Source organism: Columba livia, chromosome 7, assembly GCF_036013475.1.
Source record: "Columba livia isolate bColLiv1 breed racing homer chromosome 7, bColLiv1.pat.W.v2, whole genome shotgun sequence".
NCBI lineage: Eukaryota > Metazoa > Chordata > Aves > Columbiformes > Columbidae > Columba > Columba livia.
Window position 1 is genome coordinate 27,716,925 of NC_088608.1, and position 26,507 is coordinate 27,743,431.

The 26,507-nt window shown below is 42.3% G+C and overlaps 1 protein-coding gene across 3 annotated transcripts; it reads right to left on the bottom strand.

Annotated features, from left to right (window-relative positions):
* Positions 1 to 669: 669 nt before the first annotated feature.
* Positions 670 to 25,491, bottom strand: STAT1 (signal transducer and activator of transcription 1). Of its 3 annotated transcripts, none has more exons than XM_065068939.1 (24): positions 25,369 to 25,491; positions 22,745 to 22,873; positions 22,088 to 22,232; positions 21,143 to 21,241; positions 19,175 to 19,270; positions 18,378 to 18,456; positions 17,866 to 17,957; positions 17,081 to 17,232; positions 16,723 to 16,881; positions 15,241 to 15,333; positions 15,056 to 15,115; positions 13,974 to 14,003; positions 13,796 to 13,889; positions 12,813 to 12,854; positions 12,256 to 12,339; positions 11,580 to 11,678; positions 10,954 to 11,089; positions 9,095 to 9,150; positions 8,046 to 8,140; positions 5,747 to 5,886; positions 4,281 to 4,466; positions 3,604 to 3,679; positions 3,051 to 3,153; positions 670 to 2,269 (listed from the first exon to the last, which is right to left on the bottom strand). In XM_065068939.1, the coding sequence occupies exons 2-24, from the start codon at positions 22,870 to 22,872 to the stop codon at positions 2,246 to 2,248; spliced, it is 2,268 nt and encodes a 755-aa protein (XP_064925011.1). In that variant the 5' UTR covers position 22,873; positions 25,369 to 25,491; the 3' UTR covers positions 670 to 2,245. The 3 variants fall into 3 exon arrangements, with proteins under 3 accessions (XP_064925011.1, XP_064925010.1, XP_005501767.1); XM_065068938.1 differs by having other exon boundaries at positions 25,301 to 25,461; XM_005501710.4 differs by lacking the exon at positions 25,369 to 25,491 and adding an exon at positions 24,775 to 24,939.
* Between the last annotated feature and the right edge of the window lie 1,016 nt (positions 25,492 to 26,507).

Here is a 26,507-nt window from a genome sequence, read left to right on the forward strand (position 1 = left end):
CCTGCTGTGGTCACTTCCCTTGTGCAAAGTCACAGGAAACCACAATGAGTTTATCTGGCTGAACTTGGTTTTTTTAAATATTTTTTTTAAACCTATGCTTCCGTATCTTTTCACTGGTTGCTTTTTGTTAATGCTGGGGTTCTTAAGTTGAGCGCCCTCAACAGCTCTAGCTGTCTCTTGCTGTCTCTTCTCTCCTGCTGCCCTTCATCTGCCCAACAGTTTCTTTGCTTTTATTATTCTTCTGGCCCTATAGTTAATAAGTAGTTGACAAGTGTGAGACAAGGGAATTGTGTCAGTTAATAGACCCAGAGAAAAATGATGCAGCAGTGGACCGCTCGATAGCTCACAGTGTTTAGCTGTAGACCAGTTATCCTACCGACCAACTCCAATTACAAATTTGAGTTCATTGAAGTCTGGGTGGGAAAGAAGAAGAAAAAACACGTGATGTAATAAAAATAATAAATTATTTTGCCAACCACCTTGTAAGAACTCTCATTGTGCAGACAGACCTGCAACAGTGCAGTGAATTAAAAGCATCTATATTGCCTTAGGCTTCAGAGCTGTAACTGCTTAGTGGCAGCAGCAAGTTTAGAATGAGATATAAACTATTGGCAGACACATCATCTTTATAATAGAAATAGCCAAAACACAAGAGAAAGGGCACAAGTGTCAACTGACAGTTCCTTTTATTTAAAATGGCAAAAGAATGTTCCACTGTGGGGGAAAAAAACCATTGCTTCTACAATTACTGGCTGTGTAAAAACAAAGCCAGGAATAAGGCCCCTGCTTTCAACCTCAAATTTCACCCTGGTTGATAATACTGAAATAGAAAAGTAATGAAAACAAACTGCTGTATATGTATATGGAACAGGAGTACAAGGTGTAGCTCAAGAAACAAATCTTTGATTTTTTTTATTACAATATAGACGTACAGCTACTTACAATAAAAGCATTAAGTCACCATGTGCTATTCTGTACCACTGTTTACCTCAGTAAGCCCGGCTACCAAAAATAAGTCAGTTTAGCAATGGTTTCTGTTAAAATACATACATAATATGCTCTAGGTCCTTTAAATTTTCCTTCTCTCTGGCTTTTGCAGGGGGCACATCAGTCTTCCTCGGCACAACACACTAAATTGAACCATTCATTTATTTTTTTAAGCAGCAGCTGATTGATCCAGCATCTTCACTTTCCTGTGCCTTTTTCATAATTGCAAACCCACTTCCTTATCAAAGCCTGTGGAGTCTTCTAGCTGTTCAGATCAACAGTTAAATAAATGCCCTGGTTCACAGTGCATGAGAAAATGAAGCTCTGTTTCACCTGTTACAACCTAAATGGGGTATGCAGTATTGTAAAGGATATGACTGGCTAGATCCTCACTGTGGTACATGAAGCACTGTGAATAAAAACATACTGCACCACCTTTCGCACCCTTTAAAAAGAGGAGGTTCTTGTTTTGTCCAATACTGCTGCCAGACAGCGTGGCTGCAGTCTGTAGGGGCTTTGGTCTTGATTGTGCAGGTTGAGTTGTAAGGTCAGCACGTGCTTTAAGGTGGTCTGCCAAGACGCGCTCTCTATGAGAAAGATTGTGCTGAACATCATACACAAGAAGACCCTGCCTTAAGAAACAAGTGAAAATGAAATGCAGATAACACTTCTGACTGCTGTTTTCTCAGTAGGCCGTACCCTTAGAAAAGATAAAACCGGGACAAACTTGGGCAGCACATGGATTCAGTGTGGCGTTTGCTCCTTTCTGTGATGCAGGTGAGAATTCAAAGCTATGAAAATTCCTCAGAAGTAGTAAGGCAGAAGGTGCAGCTTTCCGAACGAGAGCCTCTGCAAAAGAACTACCTCTCCTTCGAAGCCTTTTGTTTAGAGCCAACTCTTTTAAACGTCACATTTAACTAATTCCCTTTAACAAAAAAAACACGTTTCTCCCATCATTCTTGCTGAAGACCTCTCGTTCCCATCCTCCTCTCTTCCTCCACCCCTGCACATTATTTCACTAACTGAAAATTCCTTAACAAAGAACTTCTAAACAAAAAAGGTGCAAGTAAGGAGGCTGCTCAGACTGCTGTTCATATTCCCATTAGCTAAAAGCTGCTACCAGACCTCCAGGATGAGAAACTGATGTGCTCTAAAATATTTAGGACCTTCCCAAACAATTAAAGCGTGTCACCAAGTCACTGACTGCAGAGCAGGATGCAGAAGCTAATCAGCTGCGTTAATGATGTAGCAGAAAGCTTTACGTTGTATATGCTGAACACATCTGCAACAAGAAAAGTACATGTCAATTAAATCGAGTAAAGCACTAATATTCTAGTCTTTGCTAACTACAGAGCATGACCCAGTCCTCCCCAAATAGCACCGAATTCAAGTATCAGGATCAAATTACTATGGAGGGAGGGGAAAAAAAAAACAACCCATGCTTTAATTTGGAATTTTTTCTGAAGTACACCCCAAAAGGATGCTGCTGCCCTCGTAACAGGCAGTACCTCATCAGTGGGGCAAGACTTGCAAGCTGCAAGCCTGCTCATGCTCCCCCCACACAGTTACTCTTTCTGCCCTTCCCACTGCCCTGCAAGACGCACACTGAGAGCTTTGCTCTCCTGTTCTTCACCCCCCTCCCCTCAAAAAAAAAATAAAAGGAATTTTAGGAAAAAATTATTCACAGAGAGAGTTGTCAGGCATTGGAACAGGCTGCCCAGGGCAGTGGTGGAGTCACCATCCCTGGAGGGGTTTAAAAGCTGTTTAGATGAGGTTCTTAGAGACATGGGTTAGTGCTAGTACTAGGTGAGGTTATGGTTGGACTCGATGATCTTGGCAGTCTCTTCCAACCAAAATGATTCTATGATTTTAAAAAAGCACAAAGAACAACTGGTAGCAATCTCATTCGACCTCCAGATTCCCAGCTTTTCCTATGCATTTGAAGAGCTGCATTCTGAAGCGTTAACCTTCTGTTTTCTGATGGATGTTTGAAGGGAAAATAACAGAAAAAAAAGCCAAGTTCTGGCTCAACCCTCCCACAAAGGCTGGGTTATGATACATACCACAGTATCAATCTCTTCTGGGCCTACTATCCGAGAGACCTCGTAGAATTCTTCAGGAGACATGGGGAGCAGGTTTTCTGGAGACTGGAGCCTGGAAGGGTGGCTGGGGGAAGGAGCAGAGCAGGGACAACCCTTCAGTGAGGGAGCGAAGCACAGCTGGGCCACCACGCTGGCTCTGAGGCCACAAGGGCCACTACTGAGGTCTCCTGGGAAGAAGCCCATGAGCCATACACCACATTTTGCAAAGCCAGCACGGCTTTAAATGAAAACTGGGACTGCTCACTGATCTACATTCTAAACAAACAAGTCCAACAAGTCTTTAAGAACTTGCTTTTCAAGACATTATTTGCCAGTGCAACTACCTGCAAGTTCCTAGGGTTTTTAACCCAAAAATGGTGTTTCAAACACAGCGCTGCATTAACGTGGTGTGATCAGATCCTCAAAGAAAGATTTGACATGCACATCCACCCCTTAAATACTATAAAGAGACAAGAACTGCAGCTAAAAAGTTATGATCAGTTCCTAGAAATCCAGCATTTCTGTGGAAACTTACACTTCAGATACAGAGATCAACTCAGTCTTGATGTAGCCATTTCCCTTGGGACCATCCAAATCCATCGGCTCTGGTGCTTCAAGGAGGTAAAAAAAAAAAAAAGCAGCTTGTTTTTTGAGTGTTTTTTAGCAAGTTTACTTCACATTGCCATCTTTATTGTACCAAAAATAAAGCCTGTGACCCAGATAATGTGCAAGTCTCTCTCTCGTGCATTTTACAGCACTATGGTTAATTTATTCCATTTTTTAGTCAATTTTTCCTTTTTGCTTTTCCCCTTTGTAAATGGAGAACAAAACCTCCCCTGAAGTCTGACAAACCACATAGCCAGGATCAGTCCTGTGGAACAGTCACATTTGAGTCACAGTTCCAGCTGTTGGTGGGAACCCACAGCTCCAAGATATCTCACAGGAAAGCTGAATTTGAGGGCCAGCAACAATTACGTTTCCAGTTTTTGATCCGACTACATATCATGTTTTCAAAAACTGACTTTTTCTTAACCTACTAAAGCTGAAGCGCCTGTTCTCACCATTCAGCTGAGGAGCACTCAAGCAAGGGTTAGGCTGCTGAGACAGCCCAACTCCTACCCTTTCTTTCCACGCTGCAGAAATTATCCAGCGCACAAACATCTGAAGAGCAAACATCACACTTAGGCTGTCTGACGCATTTATAGCACTCACCCTCCTTAGGCCTGGAGTAGTATTTGCCAAAGGCATTGTCTTTAGGTATATCTGGGTACAGAAACCTCAGTGGATTTTCAGGAATGTTTTCAGCTGCCATCACTTTGTAGTTGCGAATGATATCAGGGAAAGTAACAGCAGAGAGCTCCTTCTTGGTGTACGGCTCTACCGAGTGGAACTGGGGCTCTGCGGAGGAGAGAAACAGTGAGTCCTGAACGTGGTTTCCAAGTTTTTTCCTAAAACTGTCCAGAAAAGCTGCAGCCATGTCCACTAATTCAGAGGTCATGAGAACAAAAGACTTACCTGGATGACACCTACTGTGCTGCAGGTAAATATTTATTGACTGTCAAAAGGAAAAGACGATTGTATTGAGGGGTAGGAAGGTACATGCGGGGGTGGCTTTTGATGTATTTTGTATGCATAATGACTGGGGTGACCTGTGTGTGGAAATGAACAGTGGTGTTTTACTAATTGCAGCTGTGCTACCTTTTCAACCTTCTTCCAAATGATGTCATTCAAACTCTGTTCCCTATTAGGAAACTGGATCCCAATACACCACTTGGAGCTTTTGTGAATCATAGAGATAGACAAAGCTGCCCTGAACGCTCCCAATACACCCTCCTTTGCTCAGTTTATGTATGTCTCAGCTATGAAGGCAGCAAAGGGAAAAAGCCATTCAAGCACATTCAGCAGCTTCTCTTCCAGCTGTTGCAGGTCTTGGGCTCATCAAAGTGGTGTCAACAGCGGCAGCACCCTGGCAGGTGGGGGTAATTTAGTTAGTATGATAAGGGGAGGACCCTGATTTGGTACAGGGGTGGTCATAGTTCTTTTGCAGCTTTTAAGTCTCTAGGCTTTCTTAGAAGAGGGGTGAGAGAGGTAATCCTGCTAGTTGAGAAAGCCAGCTCTTCTGGAAATGGGAAGAAGGAGAACTCCTTGGGAAATGAAGTGAGTACGTGGTTTACCTGAAAAGACTGTGGGAAAGAACAAATGTGCTGGACTGTGAGTTAAAGCTGTTTGAGGAAGGAGTGTTGCACACAAGGTGAAGTGCTGAGAGAACAATAATACAGAGAATGAAATGTGACTGTAGTAAACTTTTCCTGAGAGACAAATCTGGTGGGAAGGTGATGGGGTTTGGAGGGGGATGCAGATGTGTGTGTACTAAGGGTCTCTTGCTTGGAGAGACCCCAGGGAGGCTGAGGAAACAACCCAGTCAGTTTGTTTGTCCTCAACAAAACTCCAGGCCAGCAGCAGTACCTGGGAAGCATTACTGTTCTTAGCTGACACCTTAAAAAAATCCCCTGTATGGCTTATAAACTACACCCAGTAAGGCCCGTGTCCACTATGGTGTGTGGGGATTGCTCAGGTGGTGTGCTGTATTGGTTCTCAGTGTGAAAGAGCATAAAAACTATATGTTCTGATGTAAGCTTGTATTTTGAAGACAAAGATGTTCTCTGTTACTGACTTACCATTTTGAGATCCTTCCACCCAAGTAAATGTGATGGCTCCCTCTCTGCTGCTCTCGCTGAATCTCAGTAAAAACGTTCCTGGGCTCTGGTCCTTCAGTAAAGCGCGTTCTTTCTCTTTACTTATGAAACCCATAATGCAGCTGTAATGTTGAAAAGAAAAAGCTGGTTTAAAACTTCAACAAAAGGCTGGGCTAGCTAGGAAAGTGAAAAAGCTTTTGTTGCTTAAAAGAGCTGAAATGACTGTAAAAACCTGGTAGAAGGCTTTGTCCTGTGACCAGCTGGAGCTGCCCCAGGGAAGCTGTGAATTGCCACGGCTTCCCCCGGCACTTGTCCCAGTGCCTCATACAAATTTTTTCCTCAGCTTGGAACAGAAGAGATTGTCTCTTGCTGTCCAAGCTGGGCTGTGGAAGCAGGAGTTGTATGTGCGTTCAATATGGTCAGCTCACAGTTTTACCTTCAGAAGCGTATTAAGAAACAGCTGTTTCTCCCCTTTGGCTGCTGAAACAGCTTGCTGGCTACCAGGTTGCATTCATATGGGTGTGGGGTTTGTTTTGCTTTTTGTGCACAATTTCTAGATGAGCTGTTATGCTAGTGTGACTTCAAACCCCCTCCTCTGCCCAGTTTGCTCTGTTCAGCAAATGTCATTGTGTGGGTAAGGAGGCCCATGTGGAAATAATAGAAAAAGGGTTGGTATAGGGAGTTGCATGAGCCAACGCTAAGGTATAGCCTGAGTCAAAACCCAACTGCTTTTTAAAAAATGCAGAATTCCTGTGCACTGCTTCTTATTTCTCAAAATATTCCATCAATAATGAAGTTTTGAGTACTACTGCTGCTGTCCTGTGCATTAAGTTAGGAGTTAGGGAAAAGTGCTTTTTGCACAGAACCTGCTAAATCATGCTTTTGCTTAGGATTCAGATGCTGTAAGCTGTCTTGGTTTGAGTTTAGTGTTGTTTTTTTTTTAATGGCTTCCTTTAGGTAACATGTGTTTGGCAGTAAGTATCCTGTGTATAACTGAAGTTTTTGAGTCTTTCGCCTTCCTATCCCTCGAGTATGAAGAAAGGCAAGTGTTCTTGAGGCTATAATACTTATTGTTTTGTATACAAGGAGAGCCTTTATCTTAAGGAACACTATAGATTTGTCTCTTTCCCATTCAAGTATCTTTCCAGCTGGCAACAGCTTTCCCTTCAGTTCCCCTTTTTGCCTTTCTAGGAAATGAAGATCTGTGAGGATCCACCAAAGCCGGCTGAGAGAGGAAAAACTAATAGCACTCAGTTTCTGGTTTTGAATACATTCAGGAGTTAACTTGTACCTCTTCTTTCTGTTTAAACCCTAAACAGGGGATGGCTCTTGCAACTGAGAGCAATGACTAATGATTTAAGACTGCACCATAGTCCACTTAGCTAAGAAATATGTAGGTTTTAGCAAGTGAAACAAGGCTTATATACTACGAAGGGCTTTGGCAGAACTTGTCTGGAGCTGGGGGTAATAATTTGAAGCCTGCTGCTGAATGCAGAAGGACAGAGCCCTCCTGAAAAATTTGTGGGATAGCAGGATGTTCCACTGTGTGTGACTTGATAGGGTTTCAGAATATGGCTAAACCCAAAATGCAGGATATTGACCTTGGCTAAACCTGTTTCTGGCAGTAATTACTCCTGAAATCAGCAACAGCAGAATCACAAGTTCACTAAACCACTATTGAAGGGCCAATGGAACTGGTTTTCCATCTGGCAGAGTCTTACTACTTAATACTACTCTATTAAAATCAGAAAAGATTTTCTGGGGTCACGTTGCAGATACACAAGTCCAGAGTCTGGCTGCTGCCACCCACAGGACGCTCACAGTAATGTGTGTTTGTGGGTAAGGTTTTTGTGGTGGTGTGTTTTTTTTATTGTTGTTTTGTTTTGGTTGTTTTTTAAGATGGATGATCCCTTCATGACTTTGTTGTACTTCAATCTTCCCTGTGAAAGACAAGAGAGGCTCTTTTCTAGGGTGTGGAAAGAACCTACTTACAGCACGAGTGGAGGCAAAAAATAAATAAATCTAACATTCAAAGTCCTGCTCTGTGACTTAAATGGGACAGCTGAGTCATTTGATTTTTTTTTTTTGCTTTAAGCAGTTGCCTCATTAGAGGCTTCCTCGCTGATAGAAATTTATTTGCCTCCAGTTTCCCCGGTCGCAGGTTCCACTTTGTGCAGATACTTTGGATCCAGTAACCTCACAACCTGAGGACGCAACTGCTGGCCTAAATGAGAGGTCTGAGAAAACAACCATGTCTTTGTTAACTTCACTTAGGCCTTACCCATCATTCCAGAGACACAGGAGGTGTTTCTTAATCAGCTCCAGGATTCCCTCAATCCACAGCCAAAAGGGGAAACTTTTATCATTCATATTTTCCTGAAATTGAGATTGCGGAAAGGCGGGGTGGGAGGGGGAATAACAGGGATGATGAAACATGAGTTTTGTTAATTGGAAAGGAAGCAAGTTCTCAGTCCTGCCAGCATCTCCTTGCTCTTGCATCGTTCTCCCCTCTTCCTTTTTTCCCCACCCTTCCAGTATTCTTTTTTTTCCTTTTTCCCTTTCTCCTTCTCTACTCCAGAAGGACAAACTCTTGGGAATGAACCATGTACTGAATCTTAAGGCGAGATGTATGCGTGAGCCTGCAGTGCGCACAGACACGTGATCCATCACCTCTCCTGCAGTGACACTGGTCTGAGAGCAGAGAAAGGGCTCTGGTTCCTGCCTGGGCACTGTCTTTATTGTCTACTGCTGTCACCTCCTGCTTATCTATACCACTTCAGGGTCTAAAGCCAAAGAAAACATGACAAGTTCTCCTTGTCTTGCTGCAGCCAGGGTTGCGAAATGCCATGGTGTGGCTTTCTGCCATCATGCTGACTCTTGGCTGCCTTGTGCTACTCCTCACCATAATGCAGTTGCCCCTAGTCTGGGAAATGTCCTTCACTATGCAGAGAATGTTCATCCTGCTGGCTTTTCTGATTTTTTTTTTTTTTTTTTTTTTTTTTCCCCCTGTAAAAGTTAAAATGGAGAACTATACTATTAATAGAAGCTGTATTAATAGTAATGAAGATGCTGTTTGAAATATGCTTTTCAGCTGTGTGAACTATATAGGAAAACAATCTCAAAATCACCTACTCCTTGCTACTACAAGATTTTTTTTCTCTTTCTACTGTTACTTTAACCTCACCACCCAAACCTTCCACAACCATCTAATCTCTAGGATAATTAGGGTACACTACTGAAAAAGAAAGCACCCTGGGGAAAAAACAAACAACAAACAAACCCCATGACAAAGCTCCTTATTCCATCTCAGTTTTTAAGCTGTGTTTGTACCTTGCAGAATCTTGTCCAAGGAATAAGGCCATCGTGAGATCCTCCACTTGTTGGACCTGAACAGAATAAATTGACTTTAGTCATGTTCCTTACATTACTTAGGCTGAAAGCAAATTACTTATAGTACCAAGTTCTGAGTGTTTATTTACAACTCTTAGCTGTTGGATTAAGAAAGAAATGGACAGCTACTGTATTTGCATGGTTAGTACAGGGAGAGCTTGCAAAATTCCCCTCTGGAGAAGTTCTCTGCATTGGAATGACCAAATATATTTAAACAGCCCTTGTGTAATAGGAACTGATTCATTCTGACACTTTCTGTACATGCTAGGGTCAAAGTGTTTCCAGGAAGGAGACTGAACTCTTGCACATCTCTTCTCCAGCAAAACAAAACCACAACCCATAAGCTTTTTTGTAGGAGCTCAGCAGACTGTACAATATCTGAGATCAAGCACTTTCCTGTCTTAATTCTGGTGACTTGTAGGTTTTTGCCTTACGACTCTTGACTTCTAGGTCTGCCCAACCACAGGCTCATCTAATTCCTGTCACAATCATTTCCCCCTTGCCTTTTTCTTATGTCAACAGTGTTTCATAACCACATCTAAACCATCAAGAAAATCCTATGCTGTGACTACAACAGCAAGAGCTTTGCAGACCCTGATTATATTCAGAGCCAAGTTCTGTCCATCACAGATCATGCTATAGATTTCAACAAAGTCACAAATATGCTGCTTCTCCCCTTCATCTTTAAAAATAAACAGGGTTAGGGAGCTTGTTTCTGATGCTGCTGGTGGTAGAGACCAAGATTCTGTTAACTTTTGCATCACAAAACCAACAGGTGTGTTGTATCCTGGCACCACGTTAGATTCTGTGTCCCTTTTTGCTAAGGAATCCTGAAAATACAGTGGTCATCTACCTGGGCTTTTTTTTCAGTAGTTAAATACTTTTAGCTGTAGAGCTATGATAATAGCATCCCTACTATTACCAGAGCTTGACAAAAATCTCTGAAGTTCTAAAATCCAAATTTAACATGAAAGTATGTCAGTGGTTACTTTGTCTTCATAATGGTTAATTAAACTAAAAAAAAGTACTCTCCTTGCAGAATTCTGGGAAGTAATTTGTTAGATCAGTAAGTGTTTTGTCAGATCTTATGTCTTGGGGAAACTGGAGGAAGGGAATTAGAGATTGGAATGGTGTACTTACCACCTAGACCCACTAATGTCAAATCCCTTTAAAGAGAAATGCTTTCTGAAATTTAAGGTTAGTGGAAAATACTGAATCAACAGATTTTTATCTATGCAAACACAGTAGCAGTGTCAAGCGCCCTGCCTAAGAGGTAAGCTGACAAGGACTTTGTAAACAGAACTAATGGCTAAAATTAAGCTTTTTCTAAGGACTCTTGGCTAGGAGATGTTCAATTTGATACCCTTTAATTTCACAGTGTTTGCACTTTGATATTGCAACTGTGTTTATGCAGATAAAGCCCCACTGTAGTTGGGGGCATGCATGAAGTTAAAATTAATGGTGTTGGACTGAAAAACAATAAAATCCAAGAAGTGGCCACTTCAAAGACTGACTAAACGTGTGTTATTTCAGTAGCTCTTCAAAAGGCAGAAGTAGCCCAAATCCATACTTTCTTAATGCAGAGAACTCCTAAGCTAGAAGTACAGGGTTTGTTTTTTTCATTATCTGATCTTCATTTACAAACTCTACCGTATTGAAAACTGGGAAACACTTTATTGCTATGAATTGATATTATATGAGGGAGGGCAAAGTTGTGAGAGGAAATAAAATAGATTGTAGAAAAGAGGTAGAATGAGATTCAGCTCAAACAGGCCACCTGTGATGGAAGCAGACCATACCGAGTAGCTTCTCTCCCAGCATGCTCAGCTGATCTGCATTAAGTCCTCTCTTTGTTACAGATGAAAACTGCCAGCTCAGAACTTCAGAAAGTTTAGACCAGTTTGCATAAGGCGGATTCAGGAAGAAGGACAAGTTCTAGAATGGAAGGGAAAAGTAACATCTACGGTTAACAAACATGAATTTTGGAATGCCATTTGAATTTATGAAAGTGTACTGCTAAAATGAAATGCAGATTTAAGGATGGATGTTAGCTTGAGACAACTCTGCAGAAGCAGGCTGCTGTTCTGCCAGATGCTCTTCACCGGGAAAAGCAATATCTGGGATTCTGCTTGGGATGTGTCTTCTCCCAGTGGGTGGAATTCTGAGATTACTTAAATTTATTTGAATTCTTGAATGTTTATTTGGCTTCTCACTGTACTGTATATACTGAGTATAATGTATAATAAGCTTATGTGGGTTTTAAACAGTGCTCTATTTAGGATGTTGAAGTCACTGTCTCTTGCTGCACCTGAAAGCCATTAAGAGTCATCTGCATGGAAAAAAAAATTCAGCAGACAGTTGTATACAGACAATGCTTGAAAATTACACAGAGTACTTCTGCTACTTTTTTTTTTCCTGTGAATACCTTGGGATCAGCAGACAGCATGTTGAACCACAGGATAGAAGCCCATCCGCTGGGCAGCTGGCTGACGTTTGAGATCACAACGATGGGAAGGGACGTGGTCTGAAAGGAACACAAAAGAACTCGTGTCAGGTTGTCCCATACTGCTGCTGCCATCCTCCTCCACATTCCCCACAAATTCATTTCCACTGTAATTCCCTGCTGGTCTCATCTTTTTCACTTGAACTTTGTATGTAGGGGAGAAAGTGTCAGTCTGAAGTACTAGAAAGACTTGGGTGATTGTTCTCTGATAAGGACTTGAATTTAGTGTCAGTTAAGATAGCACTGATAACAACAGTAGAGTTTACAGCCTCTCACTTCCGAAATAAAAGGAAACCGATCATGTAGAGAGCTTAAAACACAGGTTGGGCTATCAAACTCTTTGCAAGCATATCACATAGAGAGCTTAAAACACAGGTTGGGTTATCAGACTCTTTGCAAGCACATCTACTCTTACTTATCCAGAGACTTGACAGCATTCTCACTGTGTATGTCTATACAGAGATCTTGTGAAGTGGTATTCATATCTATTGAAATAACAGGAAGTGCTTGTTATCCCAGCAAAAAAAAAAAAAAGCATAGATTGTCAGCAGGAGTGACATCCAGGAATTTAAGTCCATCTCTTTCATGTAAGACATACCTCTAGGTCTATCACCAAGCCAGGCTGGCACAGCTGTGTCTCAAAACTCAGAGAGTGAAGTTCTTCTGTTACAATAAGAGGACCCTTAAAAAAAAAGGCAACAAACAAACAATAAAAACCACACACACAAAACACCTCTCAGGGATGGAAAGACTGAAAATGGCTTGGCAGGAAGATGAGGAGATTTATCATGGTGGTGAAAAACCTTTTCTGGCTAAGGGTTCTTTCTCTAGACCTCAGAGTTTACATGTCAAAGTCAAGTGACAATGTGAAGTTCCTAAAAGTGCCTTTTTCTATTATTTTATTTTTTGCTGGTACACAGAAGCTGTAGGAAAACTGTCTTTGCCAGAAAGACCTGTTAAAGCCAGTTGTCCAGGAGGACACTGTTCTTGCAGACACCTCCTACACAGATAACTTCCAAAAAATACTGAACCCCCCTCCTATTGATCTGCCATCCTGTGTGTTGTTTCATGGGGCTGAGAGAGTGTTGTCTTAAATACCCGTATGCCTTTTTAGTATTATGCAAAAGCTTTACAAACAATGTTAGTGCTGCTTACCTCATTTGTTCTGTTTCCTGCGTTTTTCTGTTCTTTCAATTGCTGTAAATGAAGAAACAAAAAAAGCCTGTCACTCACTTACCTCGGCCTCAAATGAAAGTGGGAGAGGGTGGAAATGTTTGCATGCTCTAGTTGTTTAACTGTGTGCAAACTTGCTGCACTAGTGTCTGACTCTATTTGGTTCTAAGCTGTGGAAGCCAAAGGATTAAACTGTAGATAACTGCTACTCTTTTATAAACTAACCAACTGTGAAAACAGCTATTGCACCATTATGATGTAATGTCTTAATGTGAGAGGCCTTGTAAGAACAGCAGTAGTGTGAAATAGGGAAGGATCAGAAAAAATATGGTTTTATCCCCTCTGAAGTGGATGATAAACTCTAGACAGTGTCTGTTCTAAGAAATGAAGGGAGACTTCCATATACACTGGTTCAGGACTTGCTTTTTTTTCTTTCTTGTTATGATGAAACCAATCTGATTTATCTCACAATCTGCAGATTGGAAGTGTTGTATAGTGTGCTGAAGGCACTGAATTTCTGGTAGCTGCCCACTTGCACACAACTTCTGTCTTTCAGACTCAAAGCTCTTTAAACTAGAATCATAGAATGTCCTCAGTTGGAACAGACTCGCAAGGATCATAGAGTCTAACTACTCCAAGCTTTCCTGCCTACGGACCTTCCTCCAAAAGGCCCAAACCAGCATTTCTAGGCTTCTTTTTCTTCCTCCTTGCAGCATAAGCTGTATAGCAGCAAATACTCTTGTTTGCATTTCTGGCCCCATGTCAGTGACAAAAGCAATAGCATTTAAATTGAAACACGCCAGTGATTTCAAAAAGAGAAGAACCAAGAAGGAGAGATGATTACAGTTCCTCTTATACAGAAGTAAACAATTACTCCAATAACTAAAGCAATTTGTCTGCTTCCTACCACACCCTCTACCCACACAATGAAATGGATGCGTCAATGAAAAAAAAAAATCCCCTACCAAGTGCCTGAATTCTGCTGCTAGGCTTCCGTTAGTGGATTCTTCCATGTTCATTACTTTTGTGTTTGTTCCCAAAATATTAAATTTCCTGAACCTTCATGAAGAGAGAGAATAGAATTAAGTCTCAAATTAATTGAAAGAACCCAACATTAATATACTGAAGTGTGATGCCACATACCCTTTGACTGAGTTCTTCTCGCTTACATCTCTGTCAAAAAAAAAAAGACACTCTCTTAACAGTTCTGCCACAGACAAAATGTGTTTGTTTTAGTAGCTGACTAAGAACTGGTAAAAACGCTTCTGTGAAATCTTTGGTGCAAAAGAGGAGGCAATTCGTTCAAGCAGTTAAAATAAATATTGTGCTACACAGGCTGTCCTTTACTGAAGCTTAAATTTGCTATAGGGGCTTTATAATCAAAGTCCTTTCTTTTACTACATAGGTCTTAACTCTTGCTCTGAGGAAAAAAAATATATAGCACTGCCATTCTAAATCTGCTTTCAAACCATACAACTTACTGAATACATTGCTGCATCACTTGAATCTGTTTTCCCATCACTTGGAATTTTACCGAGTTGCATAGTACCTGATGTATTTCTCAGAGCCTCAGGTCCCACATCTACATAATTTCTTTTTTCCCTGTTCTCTGCAATTTTCTGGACCCCTGAGCGGTTTCAGGCAAACAGAATGCCCCCTAAGGACCTGAAAAGGAGGACAAAAACCTACTTGCTTTCTTAAAAGCACATCCTCTGCTGTTATTTTGGAGAATCTTTTATGTTTCTTTCCCTGCCCTTAGAGTAAGTGCTAAATTCATCTGAACTGTATTGCTTATAAAAAGCTGAGCTTGCTTATAAAAAGCTGGTAGTGATCTGTTCAGATTGCTTAAAGTTTTTCACTAATTGAGAATGTCACATGTTAAAGATAGTCTCTTTATACCCCTAATTCCAAGACAGCTTTAGGATGGCTAGATCCCTTACTAGAGGCTATCTAAAAAGTAAGATATTTTAAAGACATGGCTCAAACATGTGACTGTTGCAGTAGTGAGCTCTCTCTGGTGCACCCAGAAGCTGAGGCCATCTGTGCTTTGTGATATGTCTCTAACGGCAGAAAGAGATTTGGAGCAAGGGCAGGGGTAAGAAAAAGGGAGAGTGAACCTGCTGCCCTGGCCAGCTCAATAATTAAAATGAGACTGCCTCTTGGCTTTCTGAACACAGGGACTGCTCAGCATTAATGTACATAGGAATGAGAAAAATGCAACATACTTATCAAATAGAACTTTCACTTTCAAATTGTAATTCAGTTCCTGCAGTTTCACCAACAATCTGGAAAGAGAATTTTTTTTTTTTAATGACTGCAATTGTAAAAGACAGGTCATCTTCTATGGCATTCTTATCACAGATAAATTTAGGCTTGCCACAAAAGAAGAATGGGGAAAGGGAAAACATACCTCAGCTTTACAGTAAACTGTACTCCTGTCTTCAGGACTAAGGGCCTCTGAGGGTGTGTTGGCATGCAAGGCTGCCTCTCTACCACAAAGGAGCTACAGAAAGAACAGATTAAAGGCACTTTATCAATGCTGTCTTTAAGGAACAAAAAATCATATTTAAACAAAAAAACAGTGAACTTTAAAAGAATGGTGATTTACCAGTAGTACTGCACAGCACATTCCTTCAGTTTCAACCTACACAGAGGTTTGTGTGTTGGTTTATTTCGTTTCTATCAATGGGGCTAGAAAAGTTTCAAGTCTAAAGTGATTTGTAAGGACTGGCTTGTCCTAAATACATCTGTGACTTGAAGAGAGAGAATGTTACCTCAGACTTCCCTGAAATCAAATGGCAGGTAAACACTGTGATGTAACTAGGGTAACCCAAGTGAGGAGTGTTGCTTTGTTGGCCATTCCCAGCTCTTTCCAAATTCTTATGGTGATAGTGCTACGTAACACATGCCCAGGAGCTAGGCAGGAGAAATGGGGACTTGATAAGGGCTAATGAACTCCACAAAGCAAACTCCTGAGCCTCTAACCTGTTCTGATATACCCCAAGCTGTTGCTGTCTTGGGCACCTTTTATTCATCTAGCACTGTGCTGTGTAGACAAAAATCCTGAAGGATTTCTATTGCTACCAAGTCCTAGGCAGCATGGAGACTTTTCCTTCTGCTGTTTTCACAGGCAAGAAAACTGAACAGCAGCTTACAGATAACAGCAGCTGCAGTTGAACAGATCTTTCTCATTGCCTTCACTTTGAAAAGCAGTACCTGCGTTTGCCAAATGAAGATTAGTGGTCAAAGCTTCTGAACATGACTCTGGAAACCTGGGTTTTAGCTCCCCAGGACAGGGTGTTACCTACTTTATCTAAGCCTCTTACCTGCTAGATTCAAGTCTTCTGCAGCATTATTTTTTGTCTACTATACGTTTAAAGAATATAACTCTGATCTTATGCAGGGCAACTACCAGCTAGAGTAATTTGCATCATTAGAGATGGTACAAAGACAGGGCCAGTCTCTCTGTGTTGGAGATTAAAAGGCTGCATCCAGACACAGCAGGCTGGACAATCTAATGTATATTTATCTTGGGCATATCTTGGTGTGGATGGTTCCTTGCCTCCAGTTACTTGAGCTTTGGAGGGCTGAAGCTTAAAGCAAAGAACAGACTAAGAGATCGGGAGTCTGATTCTGTGATCGTGGCATATTGCAGCTTAGTTACTGCTAACTTAAATGATGACTGATCATCACCCTTTCCATGGGCCTAAACCTGTTGAAACACTGCATAAGGTAAACCTCAAAAATGGTCATTTACTTTAATGTTTGTGCCCAACTTAGGAAAACCTCAAACTTCAAAGTTAGCATGTAGGAAGTACTGAGAGAACAGAAGGGAAGGTGTTCTCCATCTATTTATTCATGCACACACAAAAAGAGTCTCTTTGTTTGTTACCTCTGGATGAGCTGTTTGAAAAGACTATATGTTCGGTCCTGCAGCACTTGTTTATTTTTGGTGATGGGATCCGGGTCATACGTAAACTTCTGTTCCAGTTCTTCAAGCTTTTTGAGCTGCTGACGAACTTGCTGTAGACTTTCGGCAACAATGGTGAACCTACAATTACAGGATCTTATTACTTTCAGTGTGTTCTTGTATTGCTCATTGGAAATGTGGTGAGGTGATAAAAATTAATGAAATGTAGTGTTGTGACAGAATGAAAATGCATTATATAAATCACTATATTTCACAGATCTGATGTTCCTTCATAACACTTCAAGTCCCTGCACGATGCAGCCCCTGGCCAGAGACTCACCAGTTCTGTAGCTGGTCAAGACAGGCGTTGGGTGGGCCACCGATGCACGCGGTCTGCTGCCTGTGTTTCCATTCCACCAGCTCCTCCTTAATCAGAGCACTCTGTGTGTGCTCTGTGTTGTTCAGCAGCTGTACAATCTTGTTCACCACTTCCTATAGAGAGTATAAAATTATGCTATTTATCAAAAATACTTCATACAGGAAAGCTATGTACTGTTTTAGTTAATGCTATCTGTCTGGCAAAACTCTGCAAGGAGCTCAAAGTAGTAGTTTCTGTCAACTGAGGATGGTTTCTAGAAACACCTGATGCTTTTTGGCTGGAGTATTTTCTAGATTAAATGGAGAAATGATGGAAAAAACAAAGCATGTTCAGTATTCCTGAAATCTGATGAGCCAGTGTCCCACATCCATGTATGTCCCAAGTATACATCTGGGACCACCCAGTGTTTGAGGTAGATTTGAGCACTGCAATGAGTGTCTAATATAGCTGCCATTTTAAAAAAATATTTCTTTCCTCAAGAAATATGACTATTGATGTGACACATTTTTTCCCCTCGTTGTTCTTTTAGCTTTACCTGACAGAGTTTGATAAAGGTTGCTAGAAGAGAAATAAAATTGCTTACAGGGATTCTACATTTTGTCAGGATTGAAAGAATGAAATCTTAATTCAGCTGATAATAGTACAAAAGTTTTCTTTTATATAATTTGCTATGTCAACCCAATGAAAATTTAACATGTGTTCAAAATGAGGCACTGTTGCCTTCTGAAAGAAAACTTGAGCGCTACCTTTCTCTTGAGGTCAAGTGATAAAAACATCTTATTGAGATTCATTTGCTCTTTCTTCAATTCCTCCTGTGACACACCAATGGAGTCATGCTCTGTAAAATAAGCCCAAATTGTGAAGGTGAGGCTGAAGGAGTGCTGACTTTTGGGTGGGGGAAACACTGGGGGCAGGAGGGGACCTGCCTGGCTAGTGTCAACTGAAGTATATCTTTAAAGCTTAAGAGAGGAAATATTTACTGCCTCCTAGATTTTCTTGTTTTAATTCTTCCTTTCCCTCTTCTGAAAGGAGTCATTACTTAAAGCACTAATTCAAGGAAAAGCCACTATCCCACTGAACTAATTGAGATGTGGGTTTGCTTGCTTTTTAGAGCAAGAACCTGATTTAAAATAATGATTATATTGTGTGAAGATACACGCTGGGCTATCTGTTTTCAAGCTGACTTCAGACATGAGTGATTCATATTCCTTAACCTGGCAATGGAAGTTAACTTTTATTTCAAGGGAGGTTTACTCACCTCTATTTTGCAAGGTTTTACATTTAAAGTCATATTCATCTTGCATATCCTCTAATGTCTTGATGTCTTGCTCCACATCCTATAAAGCACAAATGAAGGTGGCCACAATTATTCACTATTTTCATGTAATGCAAAATTATTTTTTATTAGGAGCTGCCTGGTACCAGACCTCTACCGAGATGAAGTCCAGTTTTGTAGCAATGCCTCTTCCTGGAACTCCTAACAGAAAACATCCCTAAATTAGTCACCCTCTAGTCACTCTCCCTCCCCCTTCTCAGCTATTAATAACTACAATCTGTTAATTATAAAATACATAAGTTCACAGAGTTTAGAAGACTCTAGGCTACAGGGGAAAAAACTTGGAACAGCACACAGCATTTTAAACAGACTTTCAAATTCTTAGGTGTTGCTTGGAGAAAAGCTTTCTATCATTAGTGTTAAGACAATAAACATTATGTGCTAAATTAAAATCTTCTAGTTAATGACAAATTGGTCAAGTATGTTATTTTTTTTTTTTTAGGAGTTTTTCCTCAGTTGCTACTATTTCAGATGGGTAAAATGTTTTTTTGCTAAAATTTAGACATGAGAAATTTGACTTTGCTAAACCAGTCGAATCCCAATCTGTATTATGGTGCTACTGACAAATAATTACTTTCAATTTTCAGACAATTACTGGTTAGAGACTTGTAAACCAAACCATTACCTTATTTTTATTTGTCATTTTAGGAAGTCTTAGGTATTGAAAGCTTTTCAACACCTGTGAATCAACAAACACTACTTTAAATAGTTATACTTACTACAACACTGTTTTTTACAGCCTTAACTTTCAAATCAAGCTCCTTCTGTTTGTCCAGCATCCCGATCACAGTGTTCTGTACGCTTCCCACTTCCATCTGAGGGGGGAAAGCAGAACACCACAAATCAAACCAGAGCAAATACTTTTTCTTTCCCATTAATATAGGTTAATGGATTTTTCTGACAAACAACCTGATGAAGCACAGCTTTGTTCTGACAAATCGTGCTAAAGTTTTATAATATAAGATTGAGTTCAAGTGAATTTACAAGAAACAAGGGAGGACTGAAAATGCCTGTTGTGTGGTGATGCTGCAGTTTTTCCATCATAGCATTATAAAGCTATAAACATATTCTGTCTTCTCTTGGCACAAATCCATTATTTTGTTTGCATTTCTCCATGTATCTTCTAAATATACTTCAAGAAACCAGCAACCCTGAAGGCTGGATGAGGATTAGATTCTTCCATACAGGATATGGGGAGAAATGGGCTAAGAAGACAACAGGCCTGTGTGGAGGGTAACTTGATTGGCCATTTCTTTCATACGGGGCGTCCAAGCATGTTTTAGATATCTGTGTAGTTTCTTTGAAAGCTGACCTCAGCATCATTCAGGAATCTTATTGCATGCCTTCACTCAGGGAGAGCTGCAGGAGTTTGAAAGAGAGGATTTGTTATTGTTGTTGTTCCACACATTAACAGTGCTAGAAACTTGCTGTTTTTTTCCAGTGTGGGACAGTCAGGTGTGCATTGTTGTTTTGATTAATTAATGCTCCAACTTAAGCAAAGATCATCTAAAGTATTAATTTTGGGAAACACCCCCCATCATAGATTTAAGTCAGACTACTTGGGCAATCTCAACATACTGAAACATTTGGGGTTCTCCTTTGGTTTTAAGACACTTATAATTGTGCTTGTTCTACATTTTACCTTCTCTGCTTTGGGAAACACAAATATTCACCGGAAAGTGGAGGTTGGGCACAGTGTTGTACCCAGTGCCAACAGTAAGTTTCCCTTCTTAATGACCCAAATGTATTACGTGCTGGAAAGGCAGATTTGAGTGGTTTATGTTATTTTGTGCCAGCAGTGAAACCAAACAGCTGTGCTGCAGCTGCAAGGGCTCTGCTGGAGTCACATTTTTGCAGGAGCTGGTTTGGACATAGTTGCATGAGGCACCTTGTTGAAAGCCTGCGCTCCAGTGTTCTTCCCACCCTACAAACATGCATTCAAGAACTTGCCCTAAAGGGAAGTAGTTCAGCATCTAAACTTAACATGTTTGGTTAGTCATTACTTTATTACTACATAAGTGGCTTACATCTAGCTATATGGCTTGCATGCCTTTCCCAACTGCAGATTTTTTTTAATTGCAAAACAGTTCTCCTTACAAAAGGAAAAAACAAAGACAAAAAGTCAGAGAGCAGATGAGGAAGCAGAAGAATATGGCTTTACCTATGATTCAGAAAAAAGAAATGGGCTTCATTTAAAAAACAAAAATGGAAATAAATACTTGGAGATAACTGGGAAAGGGAATGATGCACCTTTTTCCCAGAGAGACAGTCTAGAGAGGCAACAAGGCTCAGCTGCTTAATAGAGTACACTCAGGGATAAAATATAGAAGAAAAATTATACAAAGTCTTGCTGGAGAAATCAAGCAAGTACTAATTATTAAGTTGTAACGAAATCTGATGAGCACATCAGGTTATATGACAGAAGCATTAAAAAAAAAAGCATGGCTTTTATATCACTCTGGGAATAGAAACTACTTCCTGGCCATTTCCCTTTGAAATGCTTCATACAGCACAAACAAGCCCCACAGTCCAGCTGGTACAGATCTGTGTTGACTCTTCTGTCTTCAAAAATATATTGTTGGGCAGAGAGGACAGCCTGTTTCCTCTTTCAATCTTCTTCCACTCCCTCTGTCCCAAATAATAGGAAAGGGTAGATACAACTGCTGTAGACATTCCAAGACTGTTACCTGACTTGACAGCTGGGCACTGTTCAGTATTTTCCTCTCTTCTTTCAGACAGTTGTGGATGATCATTGCCATGTGTACGGGGTCTTCCTGGAAGTTATCCTGGTATTGGAGACAGTCTATTGTTAAGCTTCATAACTATGATTTCTTGTCTTTCAGTAAACTGATTGGCAAAAATATTAGAGCCTTGGGGCACACACTGGTCATAGGATGCTCCAAGACTATGGGGAGCGTCACAGCTGCACCCATGTCCAAGAATGAGTTTCTGTTTTAGTTCATTGGCGTACAAAGAGATGGGACTGGGCACAAAGCAACAGGAAAGGGTCAGAGACATGAGTGGGAGAAGGGATGTGCTTCCCTACAGCCCTAGATAGAGCTCATCCTCTCTCCAAAGCCACTCTCCTGCATAAAAAAAAATACTGAAATACAGCTGCTGGTTTTGAAGGGCAGCTGGGGATATGTTCTGCACTGTCACTCACTACCACCTGCTTTGGCCCTTTTCCCTGTCAGGGTGCACAGAAGTGCTGTCTGATGACAAATCCCTTGCTATTAACTCTAGTTCTACAGTTGCACAGGAAGGATTTCTTTCCCTGTGTTTCTTCTGTGTCAGAAGCTTATTAGGACACTGAGGAAACCAGCTGGGGAAGGGGTGGGGTAACTGAAACTACACTCGAATAAGCGCTCCAAATATATATAGTGAACACCTTACAAATGACAACTTTCTTCTTCCTGGAGTTCTCAGAAATCGTAACTGTACTGGTAATGAAACTGTAACATTCTAATCGAAGCCAATGAAAACAAAAATGGAGCAATATTTGAGTTCTGGCTTTTAAATTGGGATTCCCACACATTCTCTGCAAAAATCCCTCATGGCAGGGTAATTTGCTTAGAGGCATCCAATTGTGCAACTGAAACATGCAAATGTACAGGCATATACCCCAGGCATACCTGAAGATTACGTTTGCTTTTCCTTATGTTGTGTTGCAGCAAAAAGTTGTTTTCTATTAAGAATCTACTAAACTGATCATCAAGCTGTGACAGCAGGTCATGGAATAACACTGTAGCAAAAGACACGTTGCTGGCTGCATGTTCCCTAGAATAATTGAAGGCATGTTTGTGTTAAATACACTTTCAATACAGCATTCAAGAAATGCATACAGTAGTACTTTATTTTAATCCCCAAGTCCAGTTGTAGTATATGCAAACAGTAAGAATTACCTTCAAACACTTGCATTCTCTCAACTTTGACTTTCCTTGATATAGAAATATTGTTTTTCTCTGTATTATTCTTGCCACATTCTGTGCAACTTCATTTACTCATTCCATGCACACCAAGAAGCTAAAAGTGAGCTTGAATCATGTGCATGTTGTACCACTCTTCTAAAATAAGAGAATCCCAAGAAATCTTGGCAAAAGTTCAAAGTCTGCCAACAGCAAGAGCTACCACGGTAGTAACCGATTGCTCTTAAAAGAGCTGCTTTTGTCACAGACCAACCGAGGAAAATATAAGATAGTACTTGTTAGTCTCTAAAAAGCCCTGGAGGGGCAAGAACGCAGGCGATAGCACCCACACCGAGCTACCTTAAAGCCAGTTTCCAAGCTTACCAGTCCTGGTTTTCTAGCCACTGTGCCAGGTACTGCCTGATTTCCATAGGAAAGCTATCATCGTATAGCTGGTGAACTTGCTCCAAGAACTTGGAGTCAAGTTGCTGGAGCTGATACCACTGAGCCATCCTGAGGAGGGAGAAGGAAAAAAAGAAAAAAAAAAAGGTGTAAATGTGTAAGTAGGACTGCTCTGCTAAAAAGTAACTCTTAAAGTTTTCATGAACAATAGCAACATTGAAGGAGTAGGAAGTAAAAGTGTTTGCAGCAAACAAAAACATTTTCAGTTGTAACTGTTTTACAAAGGTAGCCATTACAATTGAATACTTGTGTTTCATTTAAAAGAAAAATTAACAAAACTGCAAAGACAGTGAACACTTTAATGAAAAACAACTCAAAGCTAAATCACCCTTCCCTGTGAAAACTTGTTGTTTTTGTTTGTGTGTTGTTTTTTTTTGTGTTTTTTTTTTTCCTTTGAACCCCTTTTCACTGTATTTAGGGTACTGGTAGTGTTATCACTCTCTTGCTTAGCAGGGATGGGATACAGGAATGAGGAGCTGTGTGTTTAATACCTGTATTCTGTAGGATTGAGATGCTGTAAATGGAGTTCTGCCTTTTATCTGTACTGATGTACCCCCCTCACCAAGAGGTGGAAAACCAAAGAAACCTTTAATGGCCCATTTTCAGGTGCTATTTGTTTTCACTTACCTGCTCTGAAAATGAACAAAATCTGAAGTTGCTTTAAATAGAGAAATATTGGAGAGCTATTTTTCCTACTGTATCCTTCAGTTCCCATGATCAAATTTTCAGTTTAAATTAAGTAATGGCTGCAGCAGACACAGGGTTTTTAAAAGGAGCTAACATGATGGAGAGAGGCTGTGCTGTAGAATGATGTTCTGTTGCAGGCTGGATGGATGGTCAGATATTTGGTCTGTGCTGACCTGTTACCATCTCTTCCCTGGACTGCAGTTTAGTGTCTTGTGCTAGAAATGGCATGTCAAGATATGTCTGAGGAACAGTTCAGGCTCAGAACATGGGTGCTGAAATGCAAGTCCACTTGCAGCTGCAACTTTTAAAACAGGGTGATAGGACCTATCCAAAGAACAAGGCAGCATTAGGGTGAAAAAATATCTTAGACATGGCTTCTTGTCAAATGCCATTAGTGTCTGTGTGCCAGCTTCCCCAGCTGCCCTGGGGTGTATGGGTGAGAAGTGAATGGGAGCTCAAAATGCTACTCTTTTTTTTGAAGTGGGGGCTTTGAGGGTTTTGATGTGTGTGTGTAATTCCTACTACAGATAACGCAACATTTGAGAATGCTGTGGTGGCACCAAGGTGAACAGTAAAACATAACATTGGTGAGGAAAGCTGGAAAAATTTGTCTAAATGCATTTAGTTAGTCCGTTGTGTTTTTTGCTTGTTTTTTCTTTTGTTCTTTTCCTTGGTGTAGTTTAATATTCCTGTGTCTTAAAGCAACCAGAGTGGGAAAACACCTAAGCTCACAGAGAACCATCCAAAAGGGTGGTTACAGAGCAATATGATAACACAGCAAATGCAATCTTTGGGATGCAAGCAAGGAAACACTGAAAAATAGGGAAGTTAGCACCTTTTGTGGCAAAGGCATTAGAGAGAGCGATACCGGGGTGCAGTGCTCACCCTGCCACGGACTGACAGGTGAGCTGGGTAGGACAGACAGCCCGTTTTGAGGTCCTGCCTTCCCTTAAGTAAATGCAATACGGTTGCAGCCTGGGAGTGTCCCTGGAGAAAAGGAGACCCGGCTGGAAGCCCCGAAATCGGGAGTGGCTTATTTGCAGGGTCTGTGCGCCTCGGTGCCACCCGTGCTCAGAGCTCGGGCTCCTTTTCTAACCCCATTTAACCGCCTCCTAAAAATTAGATTCTCCGTGCGGTTCTCGGCCGATCGTCGCCGAACCGTGAAAGGGCAGCTCGGGAGCAAAGGGCGGCTGAACGCTGTCCCTGCCGCCTCCCCCCCTCCGCCCCCGCGGCTCGGGCAGCGCTCCCCGAGACCCAGCACTCACCCGCAGGACGAGGCTCCTCCGGCTCCGCACCCTGACCCCGCTCCTGCCCAGAAATACCCGCACGACCAGCGAGCGGGGGGGCGACCCGCAGAGCCAACCAGAGCCCAGCTCCTCCCGCCTCAGCCAATAGGCGCGCAGCAGCGCCGCGATGCCCCGCCTACCGCCCTTCCTTTCCTGGGGGCGTGGAGCAGGCGGGGTGTTCCAGCTGTCGCGCTCCCCCCCCAACCCCGAGGGCTCCCGCCGGTCCCTGCCCGGCTGGTCCCGAATAACCGCGCGGGGGTTGCGGGCAGAGGCACCGCGCGTGAGGCGTAGAGAACGTGCAGCTGTCGAGGAGGCTGAAGAAGCGGGATGTGAGAGCACGTGTGACAGGTGGCTCTGGTGCCCCCATAGGCCCTGTCAGGGGGAGGGTCCTCAGGAGGTGACTCCGCTCGCCCCGAGGAGGGAAGATACTAAAGCGCAGAGCCCCGGGGGCCGTCTCGGGCCGGCAGCCGTAGGTTCAGCTATATGGGTGCCCCTGGGCACTCACCCCGCTCCCGGGGTTGGCGGCGCCGTCCCGCCGCCCTCTCGGAATCCAGCTCGGAATACTCCCCTCACCTCTCGGGGAAGGCTCCGGGAGCCTTTTCCCGTGCCCGGGGATACCGGCTCCGCTGCCTCAGACAGACCGTCACATCGGGCGGAGTGCGCAGGCGCGGCGGGCGGGCGGGGGGGGTGGAAACTGCGCCGGGAACAGCCGCACCACGTGATTTCGGGGAAAGGCGGCGGGGAGCGGGAAAGCGGCGGCTGAGGGGAAACCGAAAGTGAAACCCGCGGCGGCGTGGCCCTCTCAACCCTGGGCTGGCCGCTCGCCCGGCCACCGCTGCCGGGCCGACGTTCTAAGAGCGGAGGGCTCGGACTCGGCGGCGAGACGGGCTGCTCCGGGCAGACCCTGAGGCGGCGGTGGACGCTGCGGGGCCTGGCCCGGTGCTCCCTGCCTAGGCCGCTGCTTCACCTCGTCGTCGCGATTTGTGGGGGTTTAAAACACTGCAGGTTAAACGTGGTCCTGAACTGTAAGCAATAGAAGGCAAGGTGGCCTAATACTCGTTGTCATTGTAAGAAAATCTCATGGTTTTTAGCTGCATGGTGTAGTGACAGGCTGGCTCTGGAAGGTGGTATTGGGGCAGAGAACCCTGTGAAAACTGCTGTTTTCTCAGCCATTTGCATTGCATGGGTGGAAGCAATGCCTGTAAGTGCACTGAAGGATTGTACAGACGCAGTTGTTGGCTTACGAACCGTAACCCAGATGTCCATCAGTTATGGAAACTTTTAGGAATGCTCATGAGTGCCAAGAGGCTGAGCGTTTTAATTGTTCCTGGAATTTTCTTCCCACTGATAATGAGGTTTTCTTTTCCTCCATGTCATCCTTCTTTCAACAGTGTTATTTGCCAGGATGCTGCCACAGCTCCTTAGACACGTAACATCTTGTTTGTTCATGTCTAATTATGAAGTGGGTACAAAGACTGGAAGAAGGAAAGTCCAAGTCCAGGCTTTGGTGTGGTTCTCCAGGATACCTGGATCCTTTTTGGTATCCCATGTATACCCGTCTCCTTAGATAGAGGAGACAATTCTTAGTCCATGGAAGAAACAAGTACCTAGAAGTTCTGTTTGCTGAATTTCATAGCATGAAATGCTGAGTAGGGGATATAAATGTGGCTGTAAATGAAAGCTATATTAGAAGGTAACTGACACTTTACATT